This window comes from Acipenser ruthenus, chromosome 25 (assembly GCF_902713425.1).
Source record: "Acipenser ruthenus chromosome 25, fAciRut3.2 maternal haplotype, whole genome shotgun sequence".
Classification (NCBI taxonomy): domain Eukaryota; kingdom Metazoa; phylum Chordata; class Actinopteri; order Acipenseriformes; family Acipenseridae; genus Acipenser; species Acipenser ruthenus.
The window spans coordinates 16491851-16518775 of record NC_081213.1 but is presented as its reverse complement, the minus strand read 5'-3'; the positions used below and the strand labels follow the sequence as shown (position 1 = coordinate 16518775).

The 26925-nt window shown below is 37.2% G+C and overlaps 3 protein-coding genes across 3 annotated transcripts in view; all 3 read left to right on the top strand.

The window, feature by feature from the left end:
* Positions 1-7182, top strand: part of LOC117411874 (kelch domain-containing protein 8B-like) — an 87175-nt gene extending 79993 nt beyond the window's left edge. The window contains exon 6 of the mRNA XM_059000165.1: positions 3416-7182. Coding sequence (XP_058856148.1) covers positions 3416-3612 — 197 coding nt within the window. The 3' untranslated portion in view covers positions 3613-7182. The remainder of the gene's footprint in view (positions 1-3415) is intronic.
* A 10370-nt stretch (positions 7183-17552) lies between these two features.
* LOC131701537 (interactor of HORMAD1 protein 1-like) lies at positions 17553-20044 on the top strand. The gene is made up of 4 exons (XM_059000129.1): positions 17553-17628; positions 18604-18772; positions 19356-19519; positions 19979-20044. Exons 1-4 carry the CDS (start codon positions 17573-17575, stop codon positions 20034-20036), a joined length of 447 nt encoding a protein of 148 aa, XP_058856112.1. The 5' UTR covers positions 17553-17572; the 3' UTR covers positions 20037-20044.
* A 113-nt stretch (positions 20045-20157) lies between these two features.
* LOC131701536 (uncharacterized) lies at positions 20158-26036 on the top strand. Its single transcript, XM_059000128.1, has 3 exons — positions 20158-20240; positions 22581-22675; positions 23232-26036. The coding sequence occupies exons 1-3, from the start codon at positions 20210-20212 to the stop codon at positions 24609-24611; spliced, it is 1506 nt and encodes a 501-aa protein (XP_058856111.1). The 5' UTR covers positions 20158-20209; the 3' UTR covers positions 24612-26036.
* The last annotated feature ends 889 nt before the right edge of the window (positions 26037-26925 follow it).

The window sequence follows — 26925 nt, the reverse complement described above, 5'->3', positions numbered from 1 at the left end:
GGCCTAAGCCTTGTTCTTTGGAGGAAGTTACACTTTAGTTGTGACAGGCAGGACATAGGCTGCCAGTGCTAAAGCTTTTAAATGATTTAGCAAAGTTATTAGAGGTGGCAGGAGATGGGCTACCATTGCTATGAGATTGAATGAGGCTTTCTGCAGGGCAGCGGATGGGGAGAAGGAAGGATGATCGACCAAAGGAATGGGTCACGCCTTAAGATTTGTGGAATCATTTTACTAGCTTAGAGTACTTTTATTGTACGCATTTACTTTCTGCATGCTTTATGTGAGCTGCATAACGTTCTGTGTGAAAGATAAAACTGCTGTGCTGGTGTGTTTGACAAAAGAGTGTGTTTTCATTGTGCATTCCCTGTCACTACTCCCATTAATCTATCAGAGCCTGGTGTTTAAAAAGGGACAGTTCTGGATACCATCTGCTGACTGGGAAACCTGTGTTGGTGTGAAGCTGAGATAAACAGTATAATGCATCACAGAAAGAAGCCATTCATCTTATAGCTAGGTGGGCTATTAAATAAATGAGGGATGCTACTACTCTATGTGTATTCCACATGATTTTGAGAAGCAGCCAAATGTAATAGTTACAGTAGAGGGAACCTGTAACAGGCTGGGAGTTTGTGATGAGACTGGGTTGAGTTGTGAGAATTTAAGCCTTGCCGAATTCCAGTACCTAGCTCCCATCCTTCTCTCTTTTCCCGTTTATGAGTTTAGTGGATTTACAGTGTTAGAAAATAGGTCTGAGGTTTGGCAGAAAGAAAGGCACCACCATTGTATTTCGTCATGGGGTTGAAACAAAGGGAAGAAAGGCATGCAAACAAATCTTGTGGTATATTCAGAGGGTTGATTTAATTAAATGAGGAACAGCTACGGTTTGAAAATCCATTTTGTTTTAGAAACACATTTACATATTCTGAATGAATGTAAGAATTGAAGGACCCAACTATTCTATGCACCATAAAAGGGGTAACATAATATCAATAAGGATAATAAGCTCATGGGTAAATATGGAATTATTATTTTTGAAATCTCATTGGCTAACAAGTGTTCCAACCTGTGCAAACATGTCACCATACCAGCACAGCTTGGAACTCTGGCTGATTCCCTTAACAAGCAATTCATTTTGGGAGCTGAATTTCTGAAGTTAGGTAGAAAAATTACCACTCGGTATAATTTCTGTCCCCTATAAAGTAGTGATTTTCTTAAGAAGTTTTCCATTTATTAACTCACCATTGTCATACCCTTATAAAAGTGTACCACCGTGATTTTTCAATTCATCCCATGGATATACTATGCTATGTCCAGGACAATCTTGCGTTAAATAACCACCTTTTATTATAACACAAAATCTTACAGATTTCCAAAAACACTGAACACAAACAATGGGTATATAAAAAATAGTTGGAGCACAGCCTCATCCTTCAGAGCATCCCGGTGCTGCCTGCTAAAAAACAAACAATAAAATAATAAATCTATACGACGTGTTCATCCCGGTGAACAAAAATGATGAGGCAGAGGAGTGAGGTGGGAGTGAGCAAGACTGAGTCTGCGAAATAGGTGTGTGTGTGTGTGTGTATATATATATATATATATATATAATGTGTATATGTACATATATATATATATACCTTATAGGTTAATTAGAACTTGCTGGCAGTAGGCTTGTAGATTAACCAATGAATGTAGCAGGCACTTGTACAGTAGATTTCCTGCCTGAAACCTTGCAATTACAATATGCTTTTACTATGGTAGACTTTTATAAGGTCAGTTCAGAGGGGGAAGAAATGACTGCTGCCTAACTGTATCTGTAACGTGCATGTTTACATCTAGAAATCAGCAATTAAGACAGAACCTGAAAAGGACATTTTGTAGCTTAGTTATTATTATTATTATTTTTTTTTTTTTTTTATTTCTTAGCAGACGCCCTTATCCAGGGCGACTTACAATTGCTACAAGATATCACATTATTTTTACATACAATTACCCATTTATACAGTTGGATTTTTACTGGAGCAATCTAGGTAAAGTACCTTGCTCAAGAGTACAGCAGCAGTGTCCCTCACCTGGGATTGAACCAACAACCCTCTGGTTACGAGTCCAGAGCCCTAACCACTACTCCACACTGCAGTTATTGAGAGAATTAGCATCTGGGGATCTGTCTATCTGTCTGTATGTCAACCTTACGTTTTCACATGATCCAGTGGATGCAGGTAATGGTAATTTACTGTTAGATGTTTCTTCCAGCTCATTCTGAAATGCCGTGGCGGAGGGGTTTATCAATGGCATACTTGTTTTTGTGGAGAAAATGAGCATGACACCAATCAACTACATGAATGTTTCCAGGCAGATAATAAAACCAGGGAGGGCTTTTGTCAGGCACAGAAAAAATAAGCTTTGATGATTAAAGGAACATTGTGTAGGCTGAGGGCGAGAAATTAATACTCATGAATCCCAATGAAATCTTTTCCTCAATAATTATGTTGCTCCATAAAAAAAAATGTGCTGCTGATATCTCCAGCTCACTCCACACTCCAATCTTATGTGAATTAAGCTGGTGGTTGGATTCCCAAATTGGCGTCAATCAGTGCAAATATAATTACCAGCTCCTTGTTTTGTTTGTCGGCATATTCTGAAGGAATGGTGGTGGGGTGGGGGGGGGGGGGGGGGGGATGACTCCAAATAGTATTTCATATCCCACGACCAGAAAATAAATTAGATCAACCAAGATCAAAGTGATTAATCAATTTTTGGTTTTTAATTTGAGCATTCATTTAACATTTAACCTTTTGTTGTAATTGAATTAAAGTCGTGTGAGAAGCACAGGTTCTTTAGCAAATCAATTTCAGGATTAATCTGAATGATGTGGTTTATCAGCTCTGTAATAAAAATTCTAATTATGTACTGCTAATGAGGTGTTTCAGTAGTCAATAAAACCCCTTACAGGAGCACTAACCAGAGTTTTAAAATAAGGTCTTACCTCATATTTGCACTAACAATATTTCCACTGGTGCCCCTTTTCTGTTGAAGATAGACCACTATTATACCACTGCACTTGTGTAAAAATAGTCACAAAATATAAAACATTGACATAAACAGTAAGCTTCACCGAACTGAATCAAACAAAGTGAGTAGTCTAAGGTGAAAACGGATCAGGATTGCTGTACATAACTTAAATGATATATTTACAGTAGATGTAGGCAATAGGCTTAATAGCTCACTGACTACAACATATTGATTTATAAGTTTACATTTCCAAGCAAGAAATTTGTTTTTCAACAGTCAGTTAATGCACATTTTAATGGAACCACACAGACACATTTGGCCTGCAGACAGGGTGGGGTAAATGCATGCTTTACCCTACAAGTTTACTATGTTTCTTATAGTTTGTTTCTATGTCTCTGTGCAGGGAACCAGCCCTCGCCCCTGGCGTCAGTGGAGAGTTATAACCCAGTGAAGAGGAGGTGGGAGTACGTGGCCCCCATGCCCAGCCCTCGCAGCTCCTGCGCTGGCCTGCAGACTGAGCGACTGCTTTTCCTCATCGGGGGGGTGGCGCAGGGCCCCAGCGATGCCGTGGAGGCGCTGTGTGTGCAAGAGAGCGTCTGAGACAGAGTGGGAGGCGTGAAGCAGCAGAGTATTACCAAAAAACTGACAGCGCTCGGCATGGAACTCGGTGTACAGCAGAGCATGGGACTGGATTTCACCAGCACCGCTGAGGGACTGAGACCAACACAGGACTGGCTTTCACCAGCACCGCTGAGGGACTGACACCAACACAGGACTGGATTTCACCAGCACCGCTGAGGGACTGAGACCAACACAGGACTGGCTTTCACCAGCACCGCTGAGGGACTGACACCAACACAGGACTGGCTTTCACCAGCACCGCTGAGGGACTGACACCAACACAGGACTGGCTTTAACCAGCACCGCTGAGGGACTGACACCAACACAGGACTGGCTTTAACCAGCACCGCTGAGGGACTGACACCAACACAGGACTGGCTTTCACCAGCACCGCTGAGGGACTGACACCAAGCTGAGATGGGTCTGGGGTTTAGGTACAGAAATGAAAAGTGCAAAAAGATGAAAACATTTTTTTTTTGCATAAATTACAGGGTTTAGCATAAGGGACTCCATTAGTTACACATGGGTGTCAAAAAGACGGAAGAAATGAACAACCAAACCTGGTCTATTTGATGGACTTGATGGTAGAAATAAGGAGTTGCCAGAACAAAGGGTTGTGAATTTAAATGCTTATTTATTAAGTGACCTATATTTAAAGAACATACAATACAAAAAAAATTACGAACGAGAGGAGGCCATTCAGCCCACCAGTGCTCATCCGTTTCCCAGTAGCTGATTGATCCCACAGCTGTGTCAGGTTGGGTCTTAAACATGACTAGGTAACCCATTTCATACCCTGTGGTTCCCCTGAAGAGTGGTTCTTTCACAACCTAGAATTTGACATAAGGAAAACACAGCATTAATTATTCAATGGGACCTTTAATTAGAACAAAATCCTCCAGTCTTTCAAAACTGCCAAGGCTGTAAAGAGATGAAAATGTAAGAGAGATCAGATAACATTTTATTACAAATGCAAAATCCCCCTAAAGTATACAGCATACTGTACAAGAACAAAAGAAACACATGGATAAATAGGTATACACGATGATGTAAAGTGGATCCAATAGAAAAGAACACAGCACTCTTTATGAAGGCTTTTCAGACGGTTAGACTCATAGCTGCTGAATGCAACACAAGGCTTGTTTATTACAGATAGAATGGGATTATGAGATATAACATTAAATGACATCATTAACAACCGTTCAGATTCAAATAAACACACAGAGGTACCTTGCCATCAAGTATCTATTCAGCTTTTCACAGTTGCCTATTATATCTTGCACTCAATGAGATGCTGGTGTTAAGTAGAGAGTAGAGTAGTAAGAATAGTTTGATATTATTACTCTTAAACGTGGGCATTAATTCATGAACAAACCTGGGGAGAGGTTTGCATTTTCAGATGACAGTGTAAAGTTTAAAACAGTTCTAAAAACAATGGTAAACAGTTTTGTGGACAGCGAATTGGTTTGATTAATCAAAATGGTCTTTTAAAAAAAAAGTTCTTAACACATTGTGAATGGGGCCCCACAGATGTTGCACAGTTATGAAAGAAACAAAAGTGTTTTGATTTTAAAACATGATATCTGATACTACTTTAGGTCAAAGAGAGTGCTCGGTTAATCTGCCTTATTTTCAGGATATCTGGTTCACTTCACTTCCTGAGTCCTTTCACATGGGCAGGGTCTTAAGGGTCAAAACATAGTACTGGCTGAAAGCATGTCAGTCAACAGGGGAAGTGGCTGGTTGGTTACTAACCGGAAAAGAATCACTGAAGGGGTGGGGAGAATTTCACCTTCCGGGTGAGAAAGCAAGTGCAACACTAACTAAAAGCATTGCTTGCAAAAAGCAATTTCTTGAACCAAGTTCAGTACGAGATAGCATGTTTTAAAATAAAAATCCATGTTTACTATAATATATTCCTTTCAAAACTGGAATAAAAAGGATCACAGTCCACTTCTGTTTCTTGTGTAGCAGGCAAAGGAAGCAGGGTCTCTTCAAAATGGTTCTCTGTTAAATTTCTCAAAGCAAACTGACGGCTCTGAATCAAAGCATAATTGATGCGGTATTAAAGCAGCACTTGTGCAGTCAACTGAACATTTCTCGTTTGAACGCACTAGCCTAATACAGCAGTGACACCAGATCCACAAAAGCTCTCTGGTGCAGTCTACTGGAAATGGTATGTACAGTAATCCGTCGCGTATCTGACTGCGGTGGGACCAGAGTAAGGGCGGATATGTAGTCGGATGAATGAATCCTGTTTTAAATACCATTATACATAGCTGTAACAATTACTATAGTCACACAATTATTGTTTTGAGAGTCAGCTTTTAAATCCCTTGTTTAGAAAGATACAGGGTATTAATGCTTATGACGGAGTAGCCGTCTGGCATGTGGGTGCGTGCATTGGCTGCTGAGCGACAGGCAGGCGATCGAGACTTGAAGTTGATATGCCCTGCAGGCGAACAGGATTTATTTACATAACAACACACTGAACAGCTCACGTGACACTACCAGCAATGGCAGCGCACGGAGCACATGCAACACAGTGTACGAAAACTTTGTTAGGATCGACAATCTCTGAACTAATCTTTTCTGTTCAATAATAAACTAACGTTGCTGAAGATGTTGATCATGGCGGATAAATGGTTGGGGCAGGTATGTGACGGGCAGATACACGATGGATTACTGTATCAAGTTTTAAATAAAAGCCTCACTGCTCCAATACCGCGTCAGAGTTGAACTTGAGTTGACAATTTATTAATACAGTGCCACCACTACAGAGAAATACGTGTACAGTATGTGTTAAATGTGTGCCTACTATAATAGAAACATTATTCTCTGGTAAGTGCACCTTTTTTAATACAGTATGTATAATGCTGTCAAAATCCAAAACAGGGTAACTATCACTTATTTCAGTTATGGAGAAGGGTTTACCATATTCCATCCTACAAATTATAATAAATCATTTAGATGTTTATTGTGGGTTTGTCTAGACAGACAATCTGTTGAGCCCCAAAGGGCTTTTTCAAATAGAAATTTGAAAATACTAATGTGGCATTGTCATGCTGTGTTGATATAGTTCTGTATAAATAACAAGGTTTACATTTGAATTAAAGTCTTGTTTATCGAGGTTGATTTGTATAGGATAGTGAATGTATAGATTCAGATACTTCTATTTTTATTACATAGTATTTTATTTTATTTGTAACTTGTTTTAAAACACGTGTAGAATAAGTCATGGCAAGTATATATACTGTATAAAAAGAGTGACTGTAGCGATATTGTGGTTGTTTAGGTTCTAAGACACCCCTAACCTTGGTTCCTAAGTGGATTATGAAAAACAACCAACACTTTCAGCTCTTTGGAGCAGTGCACTGTATTTATCTACAGCTTTACACTTGTCTAAAAGGGTCTGGTTGCCGATTCAAGTGATTTTGTTACATGGTTATATTACTATTGTTTGTGATTTCAAGTATGATATGGTATATTATATATTTATTTCTTGTTCCTTCACAAATACAGGCACATATGCCTAATTAGTGGAAGATATTCACAGCCTCTTTTAAAAGCCTTATTTTATTAACAGATATTCATGATTTTATGAGATTTTATGAGATTCTTTTTGTATTTCTGTCTTTTCTCTCTACTGCTCACATTGCAAGTATTTCATTCAACCCATATTCAGTGGTGAAGGGCTAGATCCTCAAAGATTTTGATCAAAATTGTCATTGCCACATATTTTCCGGATAGGAAAACTAAGTGTCACAAAATCATCCGAAAAACCTTAACATTTTTTTTTTTTTTTTCAAATTTCATAATTGTAATTGTAGCTTTCATAATCTAGCCTGCAATGTTTCAATGCTCATGTAACCATATCCATTCTTTTTTTTTTTTTTTTTTTTTTTTTTTTTTTGTTTTGTTTTTTTTTACCCCGGTTTTCACCCCAATTTAGCATGCCCAATTATTATCTGTATCCCCGGCTCACCGCTCGCAACCCCCCCGCCGACTCAGGTAACGGAGGCTGAAACACGCGTCCTCCGAAACGTGCTCCTTCCAAGCCGTCATTTTTCGCACTGCAGATCCACAGCAATGCTACCAGACCTATAGTGCCGGAGGACAACACAGATCTGGCGGCTCCGCTGCAGAGCCACAGGCGCCCTATCGGCCACAGGGGTCGCTGATGCGCGGTGAGCCGTGGATTCCCCTGCCGACCTAAGCCCTCCCTACCCGGGCAGCGCTCAGCCAATTGTGCGCCGCCCCCTAGGAACTCTCGGTCACGGTCATCTGTGACATAGCCTGGATTCGAACCAGCGATCTCCAGGCTATAGGGCACATCCTGCGAGGAGCGTGTGTACATTTGGTAAAGCATACTATATGCAAGAATTGTAAAGCCCAGAGAGGTACGGTAAAGCATATTAAAAAACACGTCAAACTATGATAAAATAAGGTAAATGCATAGAATAACCATGGGGGAACTGCTAAATTACTGAGCAAAAATACAGTGGTAAACTTTTATAATGTTTGAAGATAAAAAAAAAAAAATGTGTTACTCTGTGTACTTTCAATTTGACAACCAGGTTGTGTGGGTTTCTGTAGATTTACAAACCCACAATCTTTCCACACATGCAGATTTATATTGAAATATACAACTAAACAATTAATGAGATCAAAGGTGATCAAAATGTTGTAATGCATAGAAGGATAAATGCATTATGAACACCGTACAAAGCCTCCCACCTCTCATAGTATGGCATTTTGTACTTTGCATAAAATATCAGTAGTTTAGCATTTACCAATGGTATTCATACAAACGGCATCCTATGGCCAACAGGGATTAATACCATGTATGTCGTCTTTCGGTGATATAATGTTATGGTATTGGTGTATGTGAACTTTTACAGCGTTTCTGATTACTGCAATAGTAGTAGCAGTAGCCTTCTGTAAAGCACAGTTCTGCAACATTGAGATGTGAATTCATTGTATTAGAAGGTGTGTGTGTTACGCAGGGTGAAGCAGGGTGGTAGTTCAGTGCCTATATTGTGAGGTAGTGCCTCTATGATATTTGAAATCATAATAAAATATCTTTATTTGCTGTCTGGTGAATGTCACAGTGTTTTTCTTGTTTAAAGTACTGTACATACATATGCAATATTAAAAGCTTTTTTTTTTTTATTCATCCCCAATCCTAAAAAATCTCAGTATCTAAAAATCTCAACTACATTTAGATTAATTGGGAACTTCATAAAAAAAAGGTAAGGGATGGGTAAACAAAAATGAAATGGCATTTGTAGCTATGTAAACTTTAGCTTTGTAGCTATAGGCAAATGAAGCACAGATGAGAAAACATTAATTGATGACACCTTTTCTAACCACAGCTTACTAATGAAACACCTCACAGAGTTGCTCAAGGTCTGCTCTCCTTCGGTGGACTACTGTGAATATGTCAGACTAAGAAAAGCAAATAAACAAGTCGCTTTAAAAAGCTGTAGTATAACAGTGATCATGGCATTGCTGTGACGTGGTCCTCTGTAATAATGGAACGCTCTCATTCAAATAATGCCCTCAACCTGCGGGCTTGGGCTTTATTCAATTTGGAGTCCGATTATTACTTTGCCACAGCAATGCCTTGATCTCTTAAATAGCCCTCCTCTTGGTCGTCGAAGGCACTTGGCTAAAGACGTACAATATTTCAAAACGATGCACACCTTGTGTTGGCCCTTTGCAGCTTAAGTAAGCTTCTGGCGGCATTCTAAAAAGTATTATACAACTGTTAATGATCCTTATATTACAGGATTGACTATACAACATAACTATTGATTGCTATTTTAGAAAAATTAATATGCAATTTTTCGGTGGAGACTCCATTTCAAGATTCTGTAACACCTCAACATATTAATTAAGCTCTTGGATCATTTTCAAATCTCAATTCCCTATAGAACCCAGATCTAGTAGGTTTGGTAAACTAGAATTTGAAACCTTAATATAGATTGATATATTATGACGGTTTACAATTACTTTTTAATACCATAAGAATTTCTCAATAACATTTAAATAGACAATCCTAATACACACACACACACACACATATATATATATATATATATATATATATATATATATATATATATATATATATATATATATATATATATATATAGCAATATTAGAAATAAAACTAGACAGAATAGTCCTAACCTTATCTTTAAAATGGAAAGTAGAGTATAAAACTAAAGCTTCATGATCTTCTTTCTTTGTTACACTTTGGCACAGTTGCCACTGGTAGGTTTCAAGGCAAGGGCCAGTTTAGATAGGCAAGGATGCCTCAGATTGCCTCAGAAAGCTGCACAGTACAGTACCTCCAGGGCAGGGTTAAGGCATGCTTGCAGGGCTATGTTCTTATTCTCATTCTGCTGTGTGGCTGAAGAGATCATTCAGTCTCCAGCCACCTTCTAAACAGTCATTTACTGTTTTTAAAACATGCTGATTTCCTCATACTGCTAGTGTGAATAGGGTTTAGATGGTAACGGTATCTATTCACACCCCACAACCGTCAGATGCTTGAGGGTCATTGGTCCTGTAACAATTTAAAGACACATGAAAACCCCAATTATTCTTGCCTTTTTTTCTTTGGGGTTTTAACTATTCATTGATCATGAAAGATTGTGTTTCTATTCAGAACACTAGCTTACAGCATGTGTTGCAGCAGAACAAACATCCCTGCTAATACTGAGTATTAGTGAGGTATACCTTGATACATCAACAACAACAAACACATTCCATATTTCCATGATAAACGGTAAAAAGGATGTTTAATTGATTATACATTGCGTGGAGTATAAAACTCTGAAGGCCCACGGGATAACCATGATAAATAAAACACATTGTATTTTGTATCAATTATATCATTTCGACTATCCAGTCTGCCACAAAAGGCAGTCTGAAACAGTAAGGGGCACAGATGAAGTTCGTTTCTTATTTAAGCATCTATGTGGCTGCATGTAAGCAAATGTAGCCTCCTTGGCAAGTGGCCAGGTAACCACCTTGCCAGTCAGAATGTCTGTGTTAACACTGGGATTGGGCTGGCTGTGTCTGTAGGTGTGGTTGTAGCTGGTGACGTACATCGCGGGGAGCTCTGGCATGGTGATGCGGGGCACTATGAGCTTGTTGGGGGCCTGAGGGGGATGGTTTTGGGTAAATGATGTCTGGTAGGTGCTGAGTCCGGGGCCTGATCTGGCTATCTCATCCTTTTGAGGGGCCCAGATGATGAAATCAGGCTTAAATCTGGCTGCCTGTGATATTGCAGACTTCACTTTAAACCTTCCCAGACCCTTTGGGGGAAAAAACAATATATAAAGTAGTTACAGGAGATTCAATACTTTTTAATGTAACATTTATTTTAATAATTGTATTTGGCTTTTGAGTGACAGAACTAATAGTTTTTTTTTTCCTTTTTATTTTTCTTTGTATAGCATTCTGGTATGCCTTGTTATATCTAACATCTTAATTGAAACAGTCTTGACCTGTCAACTGTGGGCCCACTATCAGATCAGCTGTCTTGAAGTAAATGTTTGCAAAGTTGTTACAAGTCTACAAATGTTTCAGCTAGCGCCATATTCAGTGATGTAATCACCCATCTTGCTCATTGCAACTGAAACTGGATTGAAAAGGGGAGATGCAGGTTTTACACATCACAGAATACATGTCAGGAACTAAAATGAAGGTTCACTTCCATCCCCCTATATATATTTTTTTGCTTCAGCATGGTCAAAATGACCAGAAACCATCCAGCCAAGATTCATTACGAATAATATTTTGATTGAACTGTTCAGTATGAGATGTGTTGGTGTAGTGAGAGACAGACTTATATGCTGTGGTTTAACTTCAGTGCTGCCCATGTATTTTTACATCAGTGTGAGGAAATGCTTCACATGAACCCTTGTTAGGATTGAAGTCCACAGACATAACATTACTTGCCAGTGCATTCAAAAATAAATGCATCAATAAATACTTACATTTTCAAAATAGGTGGCATCGCTCAGAAAGAGTTGCCGGTTATCATGCTTGGAAAAAACGTGCTTCCTTGGGTTCTCCTGAAATTTAAAAAAAAAAAAAAAAAGTGTGTTTATTATCAGAACTGGGATCTAATAAAGCAGTATGTTGGTTTGCTGTAACCTTCCCTCCCCATCATTTTAACCCCAACCCACAGAAACAACCTGTTGAGCAGAAAAAATATAAAAAATATCCTCCCTACCCAGCATCAGAAACCTGAGTAGGGTAACAGCAAACCAAACATTCGACTTATTGTATACTATAGCGCCATCTAGTGCTGCAGTCTAAGGAACAGAGTTACTTCACTGTAGTAAGATTTTGCTCCAGTGTTCTAACAGTTAATACTACAAAACGAGTAACACAAAGCACAGAATTAAAAAATATTAAAAATAAGGACTGTATGTTTTGTTTTGTTTTTTTCTTCAGTGTTCAGATCGGTTTTGTTTCATATTCTTATATCCCTGAGTAATTCCCACCCTCCAATTATAAAGGTTGAAATCTCTTAAGAGGAATGTGACGTGTATGTTAATTTTGCAGGTATTAGATATTAATTTTTTATAGGTCAACAGTAGCTAGGTACTGATAAGATATAAACAAAATATGGTAATTGTAAAGGTTAGAAAAATGTTTACGGGAACAGAAAAAAGCACAACAAATTAGAAATCAGAAATATCATTCTTGCTTATTTCTATTTTTTAAACGTTAACAGTTTTGTTTTGTGTTATTTTGAAAAAAGGGGTGCACACTTTTCACTGGAGCAAATGCTGAGTGCCAACTGCACTAAGGCACTAAGCAGACATGTCACATTACCTTTCTATTACATGCAATCAGAGTGCTTCTTTAAATTTCTGAACTTTTACATTCTTTTAAGAAAGTGTCTGATAAATACAAAACTAACACTACCTGTCAAACATTATTACAAATGTTTTTCAGAAGTTTGGTACAGGACTAATATAACCACGCTCTAACTTGACAATTACCGTTGGTGAATATTCTCAATTATTTAAATGCATTTTATCTTTCATATTGTACTACAGCAATTGTATTTAAAATAGCACAGTGAGGAGGTGGCTGGCCCCATGCTAATAAGCGTGCCCCAGTGGAGCTAATGTGCAACCCTCTAATCTGCTTCCAGGCAATAGCGCCTTCTTTTTAGAATAATGAGTAACACTGTTACTACCCAAACACATCCAAGAGAGAAATCAAGCAAGTCTGAAGAGAGATTAAAGTACTCTTCAGCTGAAACACGATGACTAAATCCAGGAGTGCTTTCATTTGTAACACGAATGCCACTGACCCTTCACACACATTGATGAAATGAAAGAGCTTCAATCAGGCTTTTTTTTTTTTTTTAAATACAGCAAGATGATGAACTTTCTTTTATTACTAATTGCATCTACTGGGAAACCTTTTTTACATGTTGAGTAAAAAAAAAAAACACACGTTCACTTCTTACAGTATTACTGTACTTTGTTAAATGCATATTAAAAAAAAAAAAAAAATAATTGTATATGAAAGCAAAGTATTAATGGGGGGCATAATGTGTGGAGTCTTGCTGTACAAATGGATGGACTTGCTAAAACAACATGGCAGTGAAAGAGTATGTTTATTACTGAACAACACCAGCAAAATAACGTAACTAAGAAACTCATAGAATACAACAGCCTGGCAGTGAAAAGGTTTATTTTTACTGAACATCATTGCTAATGGAACCTAAGTGAGATCATAGAATACAGCTGTGTTCCAAATGTGAAGACAACAAATACAAAGTCACATGACCTTCATATGGCAGCCATATCAGGCCAGTCAGTGTCATGGCCAGCTGCACATAGGAGCGTACAGTATGAAGTCAGTACCTTCAAATAGAAAGAGGCAGCAGCTTTGTAAAATTACTGTCACAAAAAAGGTTAATATTTCTTGGACGATATCAACTTGAACTAGAGAATCATAGAATACAATTGTCTACTGAGTATGAAGCCAATATTTCAAAAGCGTCACATGTCACATGACCACAATATGACTCTCCATATTAGGTCATAGGTCAAAGGTACCGTTAGCTGGGTTGGTTGGTGAGAGCTGCTGTTTCACATTGCAGTGTATTAGTAGGGCTTGTTATTTAACATCTTTATAGGGATCATAATTATAAAAGTGCCATGCAATGATTCTGTACATATTCATAGCAATACCATAGCAACAGTACATATCCGGTACATAGCAACCATTCCTAGCAACGTTAACATATGCGTAGCAAGGGTACATTTTCATTGCTTATGCCTCACCACTGAACTTTCACAAACAGTGTGGCAGAAGTGAATTTTCTTCAGTTTTCAAATTCTAAACAAAAAAGTTGTTAAAAACACAAAAGTTGTATTAAAATATCTCCATAAGCCCCTAGTTTGGAAACTGAATGGAGATGATGCTGTCTTTGAAGGTTTAATAAAAACAGATATGTATGGACTGGAGATTTCGGGTATAGTTGGGGATGATTGTCCCCTCGTCGTGTTGATATATTGTCTTCCAAGGATAAAATCCCCTGTGACTATCTTGCTCAGGGACAATTGTTCTCCACTATATGCATTAACTCTAGTGCATGCTTATATACAATATGTACACATACAGTATACTGACAGCATGAGAGAAAGTGGCAGTTCCTTCACTCATCTTCTAAAGCCCATCCATTCCAGGTTACAATCTTAGAAGTACACTTGCCTTGGATCTCTGTACCAGTCTCTCTGGAAGAAAAGGTCTTGCCTCTAGCCTGTACTCCTGTATAAAGTCATTCCGTTTTTTACTTAGGTAATGTCCATAAAACCCGCTGGGAAACTAGGAGGGGGAAAAAAATCACAGATTTCAAAACCTCCCCCAAAAATCCAATAAGCTATTTAATGATTTGACTGTGAAGCCTACCAAAGCAATCAATCCGCCCCACTCTATCTGATTACGATTAAAGGGATAATTTTTATCATGTACATTTTCTAAATAATTAATGTTTCTTGCCTGTTGAATATGTACAGTATTAATGACAATTCTCTTTTGTTGTTTTCAGATTCTTATTTACCAGGCCTACTTACTATTCCAGCAAAAACATTTCTTTTCAACCACCGGCTCTGCTTCGAAAAGAACTCAAAAACACTGAATTTCTGAGGTGGTTTGAAAAATGACCACTAGGAGTATGTAACAGTAATTTCTGTCCCCTCTGAAACTGAGATCATGAATAGAGATATTTCCATAAACAAACTTGCTGTTCACACAGTTGCACAGGGGCTGGCTGATGCAATGATGCATACCCTAGTCATCATTTCTAACCACTTTCAGAAAATCTTTTTTTAAAAACGACTTTAGTTAATAAGCCTGGTAAATACTGATCTAAGCAAAAACAATAGTAGGGAATGATAGCAGACACATATAATAGGATATTATGCATATGGTTATAATCCAATAAACTATTGGTTCTATATATAACAATATTTAGGGGATTATGAGGACTAGGGTGCATATTCTTGACTGGGGGCTATAGTGTAGGTGGGCATTTGAATTTCACACTTCAGAGTTTTGCATTTAGAGAACCACTTGTCCCATTGTGATGAAACTTGCCAAGGACCTTCTTTGGCACAAGTTATTAAATGTTTCTCAATCTGGGTGTACTGTGTATGTGGAGGCTATCTGTTTTTCCCCATGTCACTTACATTTTTACATAGGCTATAACGTTTGGTTCAGTTGTTACAGAACTTGGTCTGGATCTTTGCACAAGTTATTGAGGGCATCAGACTCTGGTAATATTTACAGGCATCTGTACTGTACATCAATCTGTATGTCAAACTTTGAATATGCAGACAGGGGATGTAGGTCTTGGAGATCTACGTTTTGTTGTTATTGTATTATTGTACTGTGATACTTGAAATGTATTTGCTTACGACTGTAAGTCGCCCTGGATAAGGGCGTCTGCTAATAAATAAATAAATAAATAAATAAATAAATAAATAAATAATAATAATATTGATGCTCAGATTTTCTATTTAGAGCTGTGGTGTTGTGTCTATATTTTACAAGGGGCTTATAAAGAGCACTGCCTTTTATATAAATATTACTACAAATTCTAGCAGCTGTATTTGCCAGTTTTTTTATTAGGGTAACATACGTTATTGCAGTATTTGTTAGTAAATATCACAACGAACTCCAATAAACTGCTGTAAAATGCAGTTCACTACTGTGTAACACTTATTCAGAGGCAGGCTGCTGTATTTACTGTGCTTACTATTAAAAAATAAAATCTACTGTAACTTGTAAATAGCTAAGGATTCAATATATTAATTAATCAAAACTGTTTAAAAGCTGTTTTTAGCGAACCTTACCCACCTCTCCAGACATCGCTGCAGGATTTGACCTAAAAAAAGGGGCGGGGCGGGGGGGGGGGGTAACGAATTCCAAGTTGTCAGAGAATGATTCCGTGCTGCGTACTTCTGGGTAAGTTTATGTCATTGCTAGGATACCACAATGGAGGCGTGAAACACGGGATAATTCAAATTGACAATGGCTTCTGAGCCGGTCATTACGGTCCAAAACGACCAGTTACAATTAAATATTTTCATGTACTGTGATTTAGTTTCAGGACAAATTAATTTGCATACAATAGAAAACAAAAAAAAGTGTTAAATACATTTGAAAATTCCAGCGCTGAGGGTAAAAATGATTATTCTCGTTTGCACACCAGTGGGAAAAATGCCATGAAGTGAGCGGCACGTGCAGTAATTAAATGCCCCCTCCTCGTGCAGAAGAGGACTGACGGACCTACGCGTGAAAGGACGGTTACCTCAAGAGCTACGAGTTAGGTGCTGTAAGGTGAAAAAATACCTTTTTTTTTTTTTTTTTAAATAAATAAGCAACAAATGACAGGTAAAAAAAATAAAATAACATACATGGATAGAAAAAATCTTATAGACATTTAAAACATATCGTACAAGGTACTGTGTTATTTTTAACTTGCAGAGTGGAGCACAGACACCGTTTTGAATCCAGGACGGGCTCTTATCATATGTTGTTGCTTGTTTAATATATATATATATATATATATATATATATATATATATATATATATATATATATATATATACGATTTAATCTATCAACAGTACGACTTCCCAATAGTACAACAATTTGTTCATCAAAGAATAAATATGGTTTCGAATCCAAATTCAACATGAATATTGAGAGATAATATATGTCTATTTTGGAGTTGCTTTGGTGAGCCTGAGATTGGATGTGTTTAAAATAAATATATACAAGCGATTGTAAACCCAGCTATTTAAAAAGGCTTTACCATTATTATGGACTATATTTAACCTGTTGTCTACATTTTTCAAAGATTGTGGTGAAACTGCACAAAATATATATGGAAAATGGAAAAAATAAAAATAAATAACAAAAATTGTGGCTTTCATACAGAGCCTGTGATTGATAACAAATACCCTCTTTATCAAAATCAGACAAATGGTTTCCAAGATGTAGTCTCAGGTGTCAGTTTCACAGTTCCACCTAGGTTACAGTACAAGCATGATGTCATTTAATTCCACTCAGCAGAACAGCACAGTGTTGACACTGATTTATGCAGGTAGCTGTAGTCATTGAGTTACAATGGATACGTTTCATGGCAATTGGATTCAGCTCAAAGTATGACTATCTTCATGTACTAACATCTCCCACTATATGTTCCCATCACTGGAGATATCATTTACAGCAGGGGATCATAAAAAAAATACTAAACTACCCTAAATCAAGGTTGCTGGTAATGCAAAACCCTTTGTTGAATGACTTGATAGTGTGTAAAACATATGGATGACAGTACGAATAACCATTCTGACATTATTTTCTAGAGAAACGAATAATCTAAAGCATGAATTCCAATGTGTGGAATATTAAAGAGATGTTCAGCATCCCTACAGGAACAGGGTAGGTTTACTATTTTTTATTTTGTTTTCCATAGCTTTAACAATTTCAGAATTTTTAAAATGTTACCTGTTAAACATTAAGCATAAAAAAACATATCACTTATATTTGAGCATCAAAAGAAATGTATCACTAATATTTGAGCATCAAAAGAAACTTATCACTTATATTTGAGCATCAAAATAAACTTATCACTTATATTTGAGCATCAAAAGAAACGTATAACTTATATTTGAGCATCAAAAGAAACGTATAACTTATATTTGAGCATCAAAAGAAACGTATCACTTATATTTGGATAAAATTCATTAGATGTGATCGAAAAATGACAAACTCTGTTTTAGAGCAGGTGCAGTGACTTTTTATTGTGCTGATTAACAATTGACATCACGAAGATGCTGCAAAATGATCTGTCGATCTTGGGCAGGTGTTGTGACTCTTGGTCTCCAAGTTCATGGCCTGTCATTGACAGTCTGTGTCTGGTTATCCCGTCTCGCCAGGTTTGAAATTGCTGGCTGTGAGCACCTAAGATGGCGAGCCACAGTACTCTGCCCTAGTCCAGCCTCCGACATGGCGATTGCACACTGCTCTCTTGACAGACGTGACTGCCATTTTCTTTATTGCTTTTATTCAAGCTTGCAATTCAACAGCTGAAATCACTCTGTATCCAGTGTCCAATCAACTGTTTCACTAATTAGGTGATTAAGTGCATATGCTTCAGTCATAGTCACTCAAGCGTGTCATGTTCAAGGATGAATGATCGAGTGGTTAAAAAGAAACCAGAAACATTTCGTCAATGTCCATCATTTATATACCTTATTTTTATTTTTTTTTAAATAAAAGTGTTATAAAGTTTTGTTTGATGCTCGGTATAGATATAAATGAAAATGCAGACTAAGAGTGAATGAAATGATAATAGGTAAACTACAATAGGCACACAAACCTGCTTTAAAAAATGCATTTATTGACTGAGCACAGAGCAAACAAAACCTCCAGTCGAAGCAGTGCTCCCAGTGACTACTCCAGTCTGACGGATTCCCAGTTCCTGTTTGGATCTCAGTTTTGCCCTGAATATTCACAATCTGCATCCCAAGAAGTGAACTTCCCATCCAGAGTACCCCAATCTTCACAGCAAAATTCTCAGGAAGTGAGTGATTGTAAAATGTGTTATATTGCATGACACACAGTTCATTCTACTAAATTACATGCCTGGTGATATGTGGATAGACCTTGGTAGAATTGGTAGTATGTTGTATTAATATTCTATGCATAAATATGACTATATACATTATTAAAGGTGCAGTTTCCCTTATAAAAGTACATTTTGCATGTGATGTTGCAGTTTTCCTATACATTATTATAGTATACATTTACCATATTACCATGGTTTGCCATGTTTTTTTGTTGTTGTTTTTTTTACTATGCTTTACCATACCTCTGGGCTTTACAGTGCTTACATATGCTTTACCTTGCTTTCATTGTGCTTTATGTATCACATGGCATTCATAACCCCTGCTGTTGCTGTAGTTGCAGGAGGATGGCAGGTTAGTTCACAAACACAGTGGCCAGAAAGCTTTAAGGAGCAAAGAAAGACTGTGTGCCTGTAGCGTCTGTATATATAACAGCATTGTGGGACGTATTAAAAAAATGTGCAAACAAGAGTAATAGTACAGTGATAATTAAATAAGATAAACATTGACAAGGTTTTTGTTTTTATGTCATTGTTATAGCAGAGTGATCCCAGATTTTCAACAAAATATCAGACCAAGCCATATCTGTTTGGTGGAGACAATAAGGAGAAAAGCAAAGGGCCTCATTTTGGATGTGGAAATACCAAAGGAATCTTGGAACAGTTTGAGGTCAACAAGAAAAGGGCCAAAGAAAAGGAAGAAAGGTAACAGGTTGTGGAAAACTTGTGACTTCATTACCTTCCCCCAGTTTCTGTGCCTGGGGGAAATAGAAGTGTGTTTGTTTTTTTCTGGCCAGTGCACAATATTCTAAGTCTTTTTACTTATTAGGTGTGTGTAATGCCAAATGGGTCATTCTCAGTTATTGGGGTACCAGAACAATGACCAAATGTATGTCCAAAGAAAAGCTCAAACAGATATTATTAAGAAAACAACTTTTCATATTTAAGTTTAAAAACACATTTTGGATTAGAAAACAAATGCACGCACATTAAATACATGCTCATAACTAATTCACTTTTAAACATTTCTTGAGTTATGGATACGTCACACCATAAAACAATGGCTTGAGGAAAGGAACGTGGCCTCTTTCACAATTTATAAAATAGTAGTTAACACATTTTTCTAAACTGGATGTTTATATTTCACTCTATTTTTACTTTTAGTGAGTTTTTGTATAGTGGATTTTCACAACTTCGGGAATGTATGGAAGGGGTAAGTTAATTAATTATTTTGTTTTCTAAGTACCTGTATGTAAATTTGGAATGATCAACACATAAATTGAAGCAATGCAAGTAATGGTTTTAACCAAATCTAAATGAATATTTTGTTGTTTGCAGATCAAATTATCTATAAACAGCATTGAGAATAACACTGATTCTTTAAAGAGATGTATTATGGAAGGTCTGGATTTGTTTATGAAAACATGTAAGTGTTGAATATGTCATCCTAACAACAAAGCTGCAAGGCAATTCAAATGATCAGCTCATAACGCAGAGCAGTTTTCATATTACATTTATACTCATCAACCATAAATATCCAAATCCAAATAAATATTTTTCCATACACACATTTTTCCATGAATGTTTCATTTGATAAACAAAGCCTTATTATATCTACAGAAATGCCTTTCAAATGAGGTTGAAGACTGTTCCTCATAAAAACTAAAAAACACTTTACTAATAAAAACAAAAGTGTAATGTTTTCCATGAATTAGTTTTATTACACAGTACACTAACTGGACAAAAAATAGAGACTGGCCTTACAAAACTACAGTCAAGGCACATTGTTCGATTAGAAATTGGTGTGACGGTTTCTGTGATTTTGGCCACTGTACATGTCATTTGCTTCTTTGTTACAATGCGTTGCATGTGTTTGCAGACTTGATCCGTTGTGACCCACTTGTGACTAATTGTACTTTCCGGTGGTGGTTTTATGCAACTTTGCCAATTCAGGAACACCCGGATACTATTTTGATCGACACCTTGGTCAATTCAGTAACTTTAATTGGCAGATGAGTCATTGGCATGTACACCCTCTATCAAGCTCCATGTAAAGTCATTGACATACTGTACTTTGAACTTCCCATGGTTGTTGCTGAATAGTTGCACACCACTCAAACTCATTTGCATTTGCATACATTTCTAATTGTATTTGCATTCTCCAATTTTTTGTCCAGTCAGTTTATATAAATATATATATATTTTTTACAATGTAATGTGAAAACCACTTTGCAATGGTGTATGAACTGCAGAGGGCCCCCTTACACAAACAACAGTTTACATCTGTGTAGTGTAATTTGTAAAATAATAGATGCAATATTCTATTCTGTGAGATTATTTAGTCTACAGACCATGAACATATTCTGACAAGCAAAACATAGTTCAAAACAGAATAATAACACCGTGTAACAATTTTTTTTTTTTTTTTTTGTTCCTGGGTAGTAAGTGTTATTTCCTAATTGCTTATGCCTCAAAAGTATAGAAAATGGCTATTATTCCCCACAAACTTTGCTTTTGTGACCAGGACAGTGATATTTTGAAATTTACCTATTTTCCAGAACATTCCAGATAGATTCAGTGCTGAGTAAACTTGGAGTAACTTCTAGAACTTTCTAGAACCTTCCAGTAATATAAATAGTAGTATAAATACAGGGGCCTTAAGCCCACCAGTTCAGTTTAGTTCTAGCTGCCTAAGTGGATACATATCTGCATTTTTCTGAGATGGCATCAAGGTCATAGGAGACTTCAAAATGGTGGCATTCCTGATGGGTCTCCAAGGCGGTTTTACCAAGTTTCCCTGCTATCTTTGCCTTTGGGACAGCAGGGTCACCAAGGCGCAGTACCACAGGCGGGACTGGCCACAGCGGACCGTTCTCTGTGGGGAGGAACAACGTCAAGTGGGAGCCACTGGTGGACCCCCGGAAGGTGCTGATGCCACCACTGCACATCAAATTGGGCCTTATGAAACAATTTGTCAGAGCTCTAGATAAGGAGTCGGCAGCCTTCAAGTACCTTCAAGACTTCTTCCCTAAGCTGTCTGAGGCAAAGGTCAAAGCCGGTGTCTTCGTCGGACCACAGATAAAGAAGATCCTGGAGTGCAATGAATTCCCCAAGAAGCTCACTAGTAAGGAGAAAGCGGCTTGGAACAGCTTTGTCGCAGTGGTTCGGGGCTTCCTGGGCAATCACAAGGCCGAAAACTATGTGGAGCTGGTTGAGACTCTGGTGAAGAACTACGGCACAATGGGCTGTAGGATGTCCCTCAAAGGCCATATCCTTGATGCTCATCTTGATAAATTCAAGGAGAACATGGGAGCATACTCGGAGGAGCAAGGCGAGCGCTTCCACCAGGATATACTGGACTTTGAACGCCGCTACCAAGGACAGTATAATGAGAACATGATGGGAGACTACATTTGGGGGCTGATTCGTGAAAGTGATTTACAGTATAATCGTAAATCTCGAAAAACTACTCACTTCTAAATCTTTTGTAGTCATTTTTGTATTACTTTAGTATAAATACATGTTAATTTGGATTCATATGTTGTTTTTTTCTGACTTTATGTGAACGAAAAGACACAAATTCGCCCGTTTTCTCATTGGAAATAGGTAAATTTCAAAATATCACTGTCCTGGTCACAAAAGCAAAGTTTGTGGGGAATAACAGCCATTTTCTATACTTTTGAGGCATAAGCAATTAGGAAATAACACTTACTACACAGGAACAAAAATTGTGTTACATAGTGTAATCTGTGTTGTGTTTTAATAGTACAGGAGATCATGGGTTCACATTATGAGTCAATACTGAGTGCACTGTCATCACAAAGCCAAGCACTGCAAGAGATTGAGAAAAGAGAGACAATTGTGAGTACAAATTAGAAACAGGTATTATTGTTCATCTTTTGTATTGTTATTCTATAATATTGTTTTTTCCACCCAATGTTTATTTGGTTTATATTCACTTTCACTTCCTGTTGTCTTAATTGTATCCCTGTAGAAGTAAAGGAGAAGTTACACTTAACTGGAAATTATCAGAAGTTAGAATTCCTCCATCTTGAATAGTTGCTTTAATAAAGTTTAGTCATTTCATTTTTTTTTTGGATAGTTGCTGTGAGGTTCAATGTCACGTTTTGTGATCTGTTGAACATATTGTAAGCCTGTACAGTTACACTAAATCACATCTTAAAAGCATATACAGAAACACTTCACACATGCATGCATTTTGCACACAGATGTATACACTAGTAACAGGCGCTGTACATACTATAGGCATACATACTCTAACACAAAGGTATTTGTTTAAATTTTCAAATATGCCAGTTGCCCAGTAAAAGATAATACCTTAGTCAAGTTATTTTATTGTATTCTGTGTCTTCTGTATCTTGTGGGTAGTAATCTGTTTTTTTTAAAATGTTTGCAGATCAACTCAGAAACCGTTGCACTAAGGTCTTTTGTACTGGCCCTGCAAGAGAGTTTAGAAAGCATGAAATCTCAACAAAGTGAAGGGTATGAGAAAATCTGTGAAAAGCTTAGCTGGCTATCGGATAACTTACAATTTAATGAAATCTTGTCTTTGCTTAATAAGCTGTCTTCTGCATGTAAACCTATGTCGAAGTTAAAAGACAGCACTGTTCAGACTTCCCCTGGTCTATATGAAAAACTGTGTCTTGTCAGGCAGGAAAAGACGTACTTTGAAACCACCAGGGTATGTAGAACCAGCTCGATTCAGACGCATGGTGCTTTGGCAGCAGGGCAGGGAGGTGATGGGGAATCATCATTCGAAAACAGACCTGTTGATAATATTAGCCAGCAGTGCTATGGCAGGGGCAGTCAGGTCCCAATGGCAAAGACGAAACAGAGCCCTGTTAGGTATGCTGAACCGCCTAAACAGCAAATATGTAGAGAAAACTGTAAAGACAATTCATTGGAGAGTTCTTTGTTGTACAGAGTACCATACCAAACACATTCTGCATCTACCACTGCTACATTTCCTAGGATCCCTGTTTCAGTCAGCAGCAACCAAAATGTTCAGCCAGCTTTAAAGAAGCAGCAGTCAGACCAACAGGCAACCTCTAATGGAATGAATGTGTTCAAGGCACAGACAGCAATGAATACATTGGAACAGAAAAAAGATCTGTATGACTTTGAAACACAAACAAAAATTAACCAGGGTTTCAAAAGTAAAGGTAAACACGCTGCCATAGACAACAGCCCAGGATTTGAGAGGATTAATAAGAAAGCCATAGGGTCTAAGAAAGCATGCAAAAGACAACCAGCTTTTCAAAATAGACACAATGCATGCACATCCAAGAAAAAGAGAAAGGTAAACATTTTGAAGTTTTCACAAAGTCAGTCCAAGAAACAAATACAAGCTCTAGAGGAACATGAAGACTGTGGGGCAGATACCCAAAAGAGCAGGGGTATCTTTGAAAACAAGGTTGGGGGTGTAAGTATTGCTGCTAAAAACTTAAGATATCAAAATTCAGAACTGAAAGAGAAATTAATACCGATGTGTTATATCCGTAAGAGTGTGGTTAAAACCACGGAAGATGCAGGGCGCTGTATACTAGAGTCCACTAATGCTTCTAAAGTAATGAATAATCTGTGGGACTCTTCCTCCCAGGAAAGTGGCCACACACAGGGTATAGCAGGATTTGAAAAGCAAGCTCATTCCTGGATTAGCCCTGTCATGCACAGGCCTCCCTGCCCTGCTGTGAACGCCACTAAAACACAGGACATGCAGAAAAGCAAAATGCGCTCTCGGATCTGTATGTTTGACACCAGTGATGACTCCGATTGAAGAATTACATTTTAATCTAGCTGATACTGTAAAGTATGTGCTTAAACGTGTTCCTTTTTTGTTTTCTGATGTTTAAAAAATGGCTTAGGTTATAAAAGCAACTCATTTATCATTTCTATGCTAGAACAGCGTTCATCTCAGTTGTATGGTGGGTGGAGGGACTGTACCCATTCCAATCGCATAATGCCTTAGGTATTGCACCTGTTTAAGGCTGATTGGGTCGATTAAAACATATTTTGCAAATTATAGTCTAGCTATGAGATAGGAGACTAATGTGGTTCAGTATTTAGTTCTACTGATAGTGTGATCCCAAACAAGCTAAGGAATAATTATTACTCCAGTTTGTATTCTGTTTTTAGGTGTTTATCCAAAGTTCTATGGATAATGTTAAAATGATGTGAAGTAATACTGTACTTCACACGCCTTGATTATTTAAAAATGTAGTTGTTGATCTTTATGTTTTAAGATTTCAGGGAAATAGAATTATTAATTTACAATTTACAATTTACAAACAACATGCACAAGTTCAATGCCATGAATTAACATAAGACTGAAATAAACAAAAGTATTGAATACTTTTAATTACAGGTTAATAAATAAGGTATTAGGGCTGACTAGCATTTTTGACTTAACGTGTTTTCATCAAACTTGATTTTAATTAAAATGGAAAGAATCCTCAACATCCAAAGAGACACAACATTCTTAAAGCTTTTTATTCATGTTTGTATAAGCACTATTAAAATTCTAAAATTATATTTAAAAAAAAATGTTTAGATTCCCTCTGGTGACTTTTTAAAACTCAGAAGTTTAAAACACTGCTGTCATATTCATACAGCTCTCAAACATGTCTAATCTCCAAGGTCAGCTGGTAAACCAGACCAGGGTGTAATCATTAGCCCCTGTAACGCTTTGTCCCTAGCGGATGTACGAAATACATGAGTACGAATATACTGTACCAGATAGAACATGGTATTTTTTCCATCCTCTCAGGGGCAGACTACCACTCTTGTGTCGTCCTTTTATTATAACATTGATTCACTTCCTCTCCAGCAAGACCCCACATAAAGAATCTATTTTCAGCAAAGTGATTGAGAAACCTGAACCACACATCAAACATGAGTCTATAATATTATGGTTCCTCTCTTTTTACACTGGCTTTATTTAATCAGCTGGAAGTGGGTAAAAAAATTGGCAGCACACATTCTTGAAATCCCATTACCTTTTTTTATGGAAAGTATATTTGTAATTCAGAGAATAGACACATCATTCACAGCTTTTATAGCATATTTCTCAAAGGGTACATACAGTACATGCCATCCCTCTTCTATCATCTCAAACTGTTATGCATAATCTTGCACCTCATACTGGAGTTGTTTTTAGCAATGGAAATGTTTCTTTCCAAGGAATGTGTTTTATTGTGTTGGGACATTTCAGTGTGAATCATTTCCTTTATCTGAGTGAAATTTGCTGTTTAACAATAATAAATATGTTCTCTTTGATTGCAAAATATCTTCAACATTAACCAAACGCTGAAGGTGAAACATTTGTGGCGACAGGGATTAACTTTATTTATTTCTTCACAGCCCACACTGCAATTGTCTTTCATCCAGCCAGGAACTCTGAGCCCTGAATCATTTCTTGGATCAGGGCTTCATTCCTGTCTCTTATTGCAGTTGAAATTATTTTGTTTGCTTTTGTTTTAAATATTACATTTTTTTTTATCCACTAAAAAAATGAGGCATTTGTATTTGTTATGTTTCATAAATATACAGTGAATATTTCTTTTGATACCCTTGTATTAGGATTTTAAAAATATATATTTTGCTGCTTTCATTTGGTTTCTGACACCCTGTATAATTTATAAAGTACATGTCCTGTCCTTTTATTGGACTTCAATAAGATTAACAAATCATCGCCTGTGTCTTGCAGCCAATTAGCATATGGTTAACCAAACTGACTAGTACTGTGAAAAAAACAAGTGTTGAAGATTGTAGACAACCATGAATGTTTGAATTAATTGCATTTTTTGGTAAAATGTGAACACATTGTGGCTCGCTTTGGCATATAAGTATCAAATTACCCATAGTGGCTGGGAAGTGACAGCTGTATCCTATTAAAATAGTAATTTACCTTAACTAAATTACTTTTTGAACAGTGACATATAAAATATTTTTTATAGAGCCTCGATTTTTAAGAGGTTGGCACGCCTGCCACAAGTTCCTGGATAATATTAGAAGTATGTATGTTCCAAAAATAACACCACACATTGTTCATTACCTGCTTTTGAAAAAAACAAAAACAACATTCTGAACTC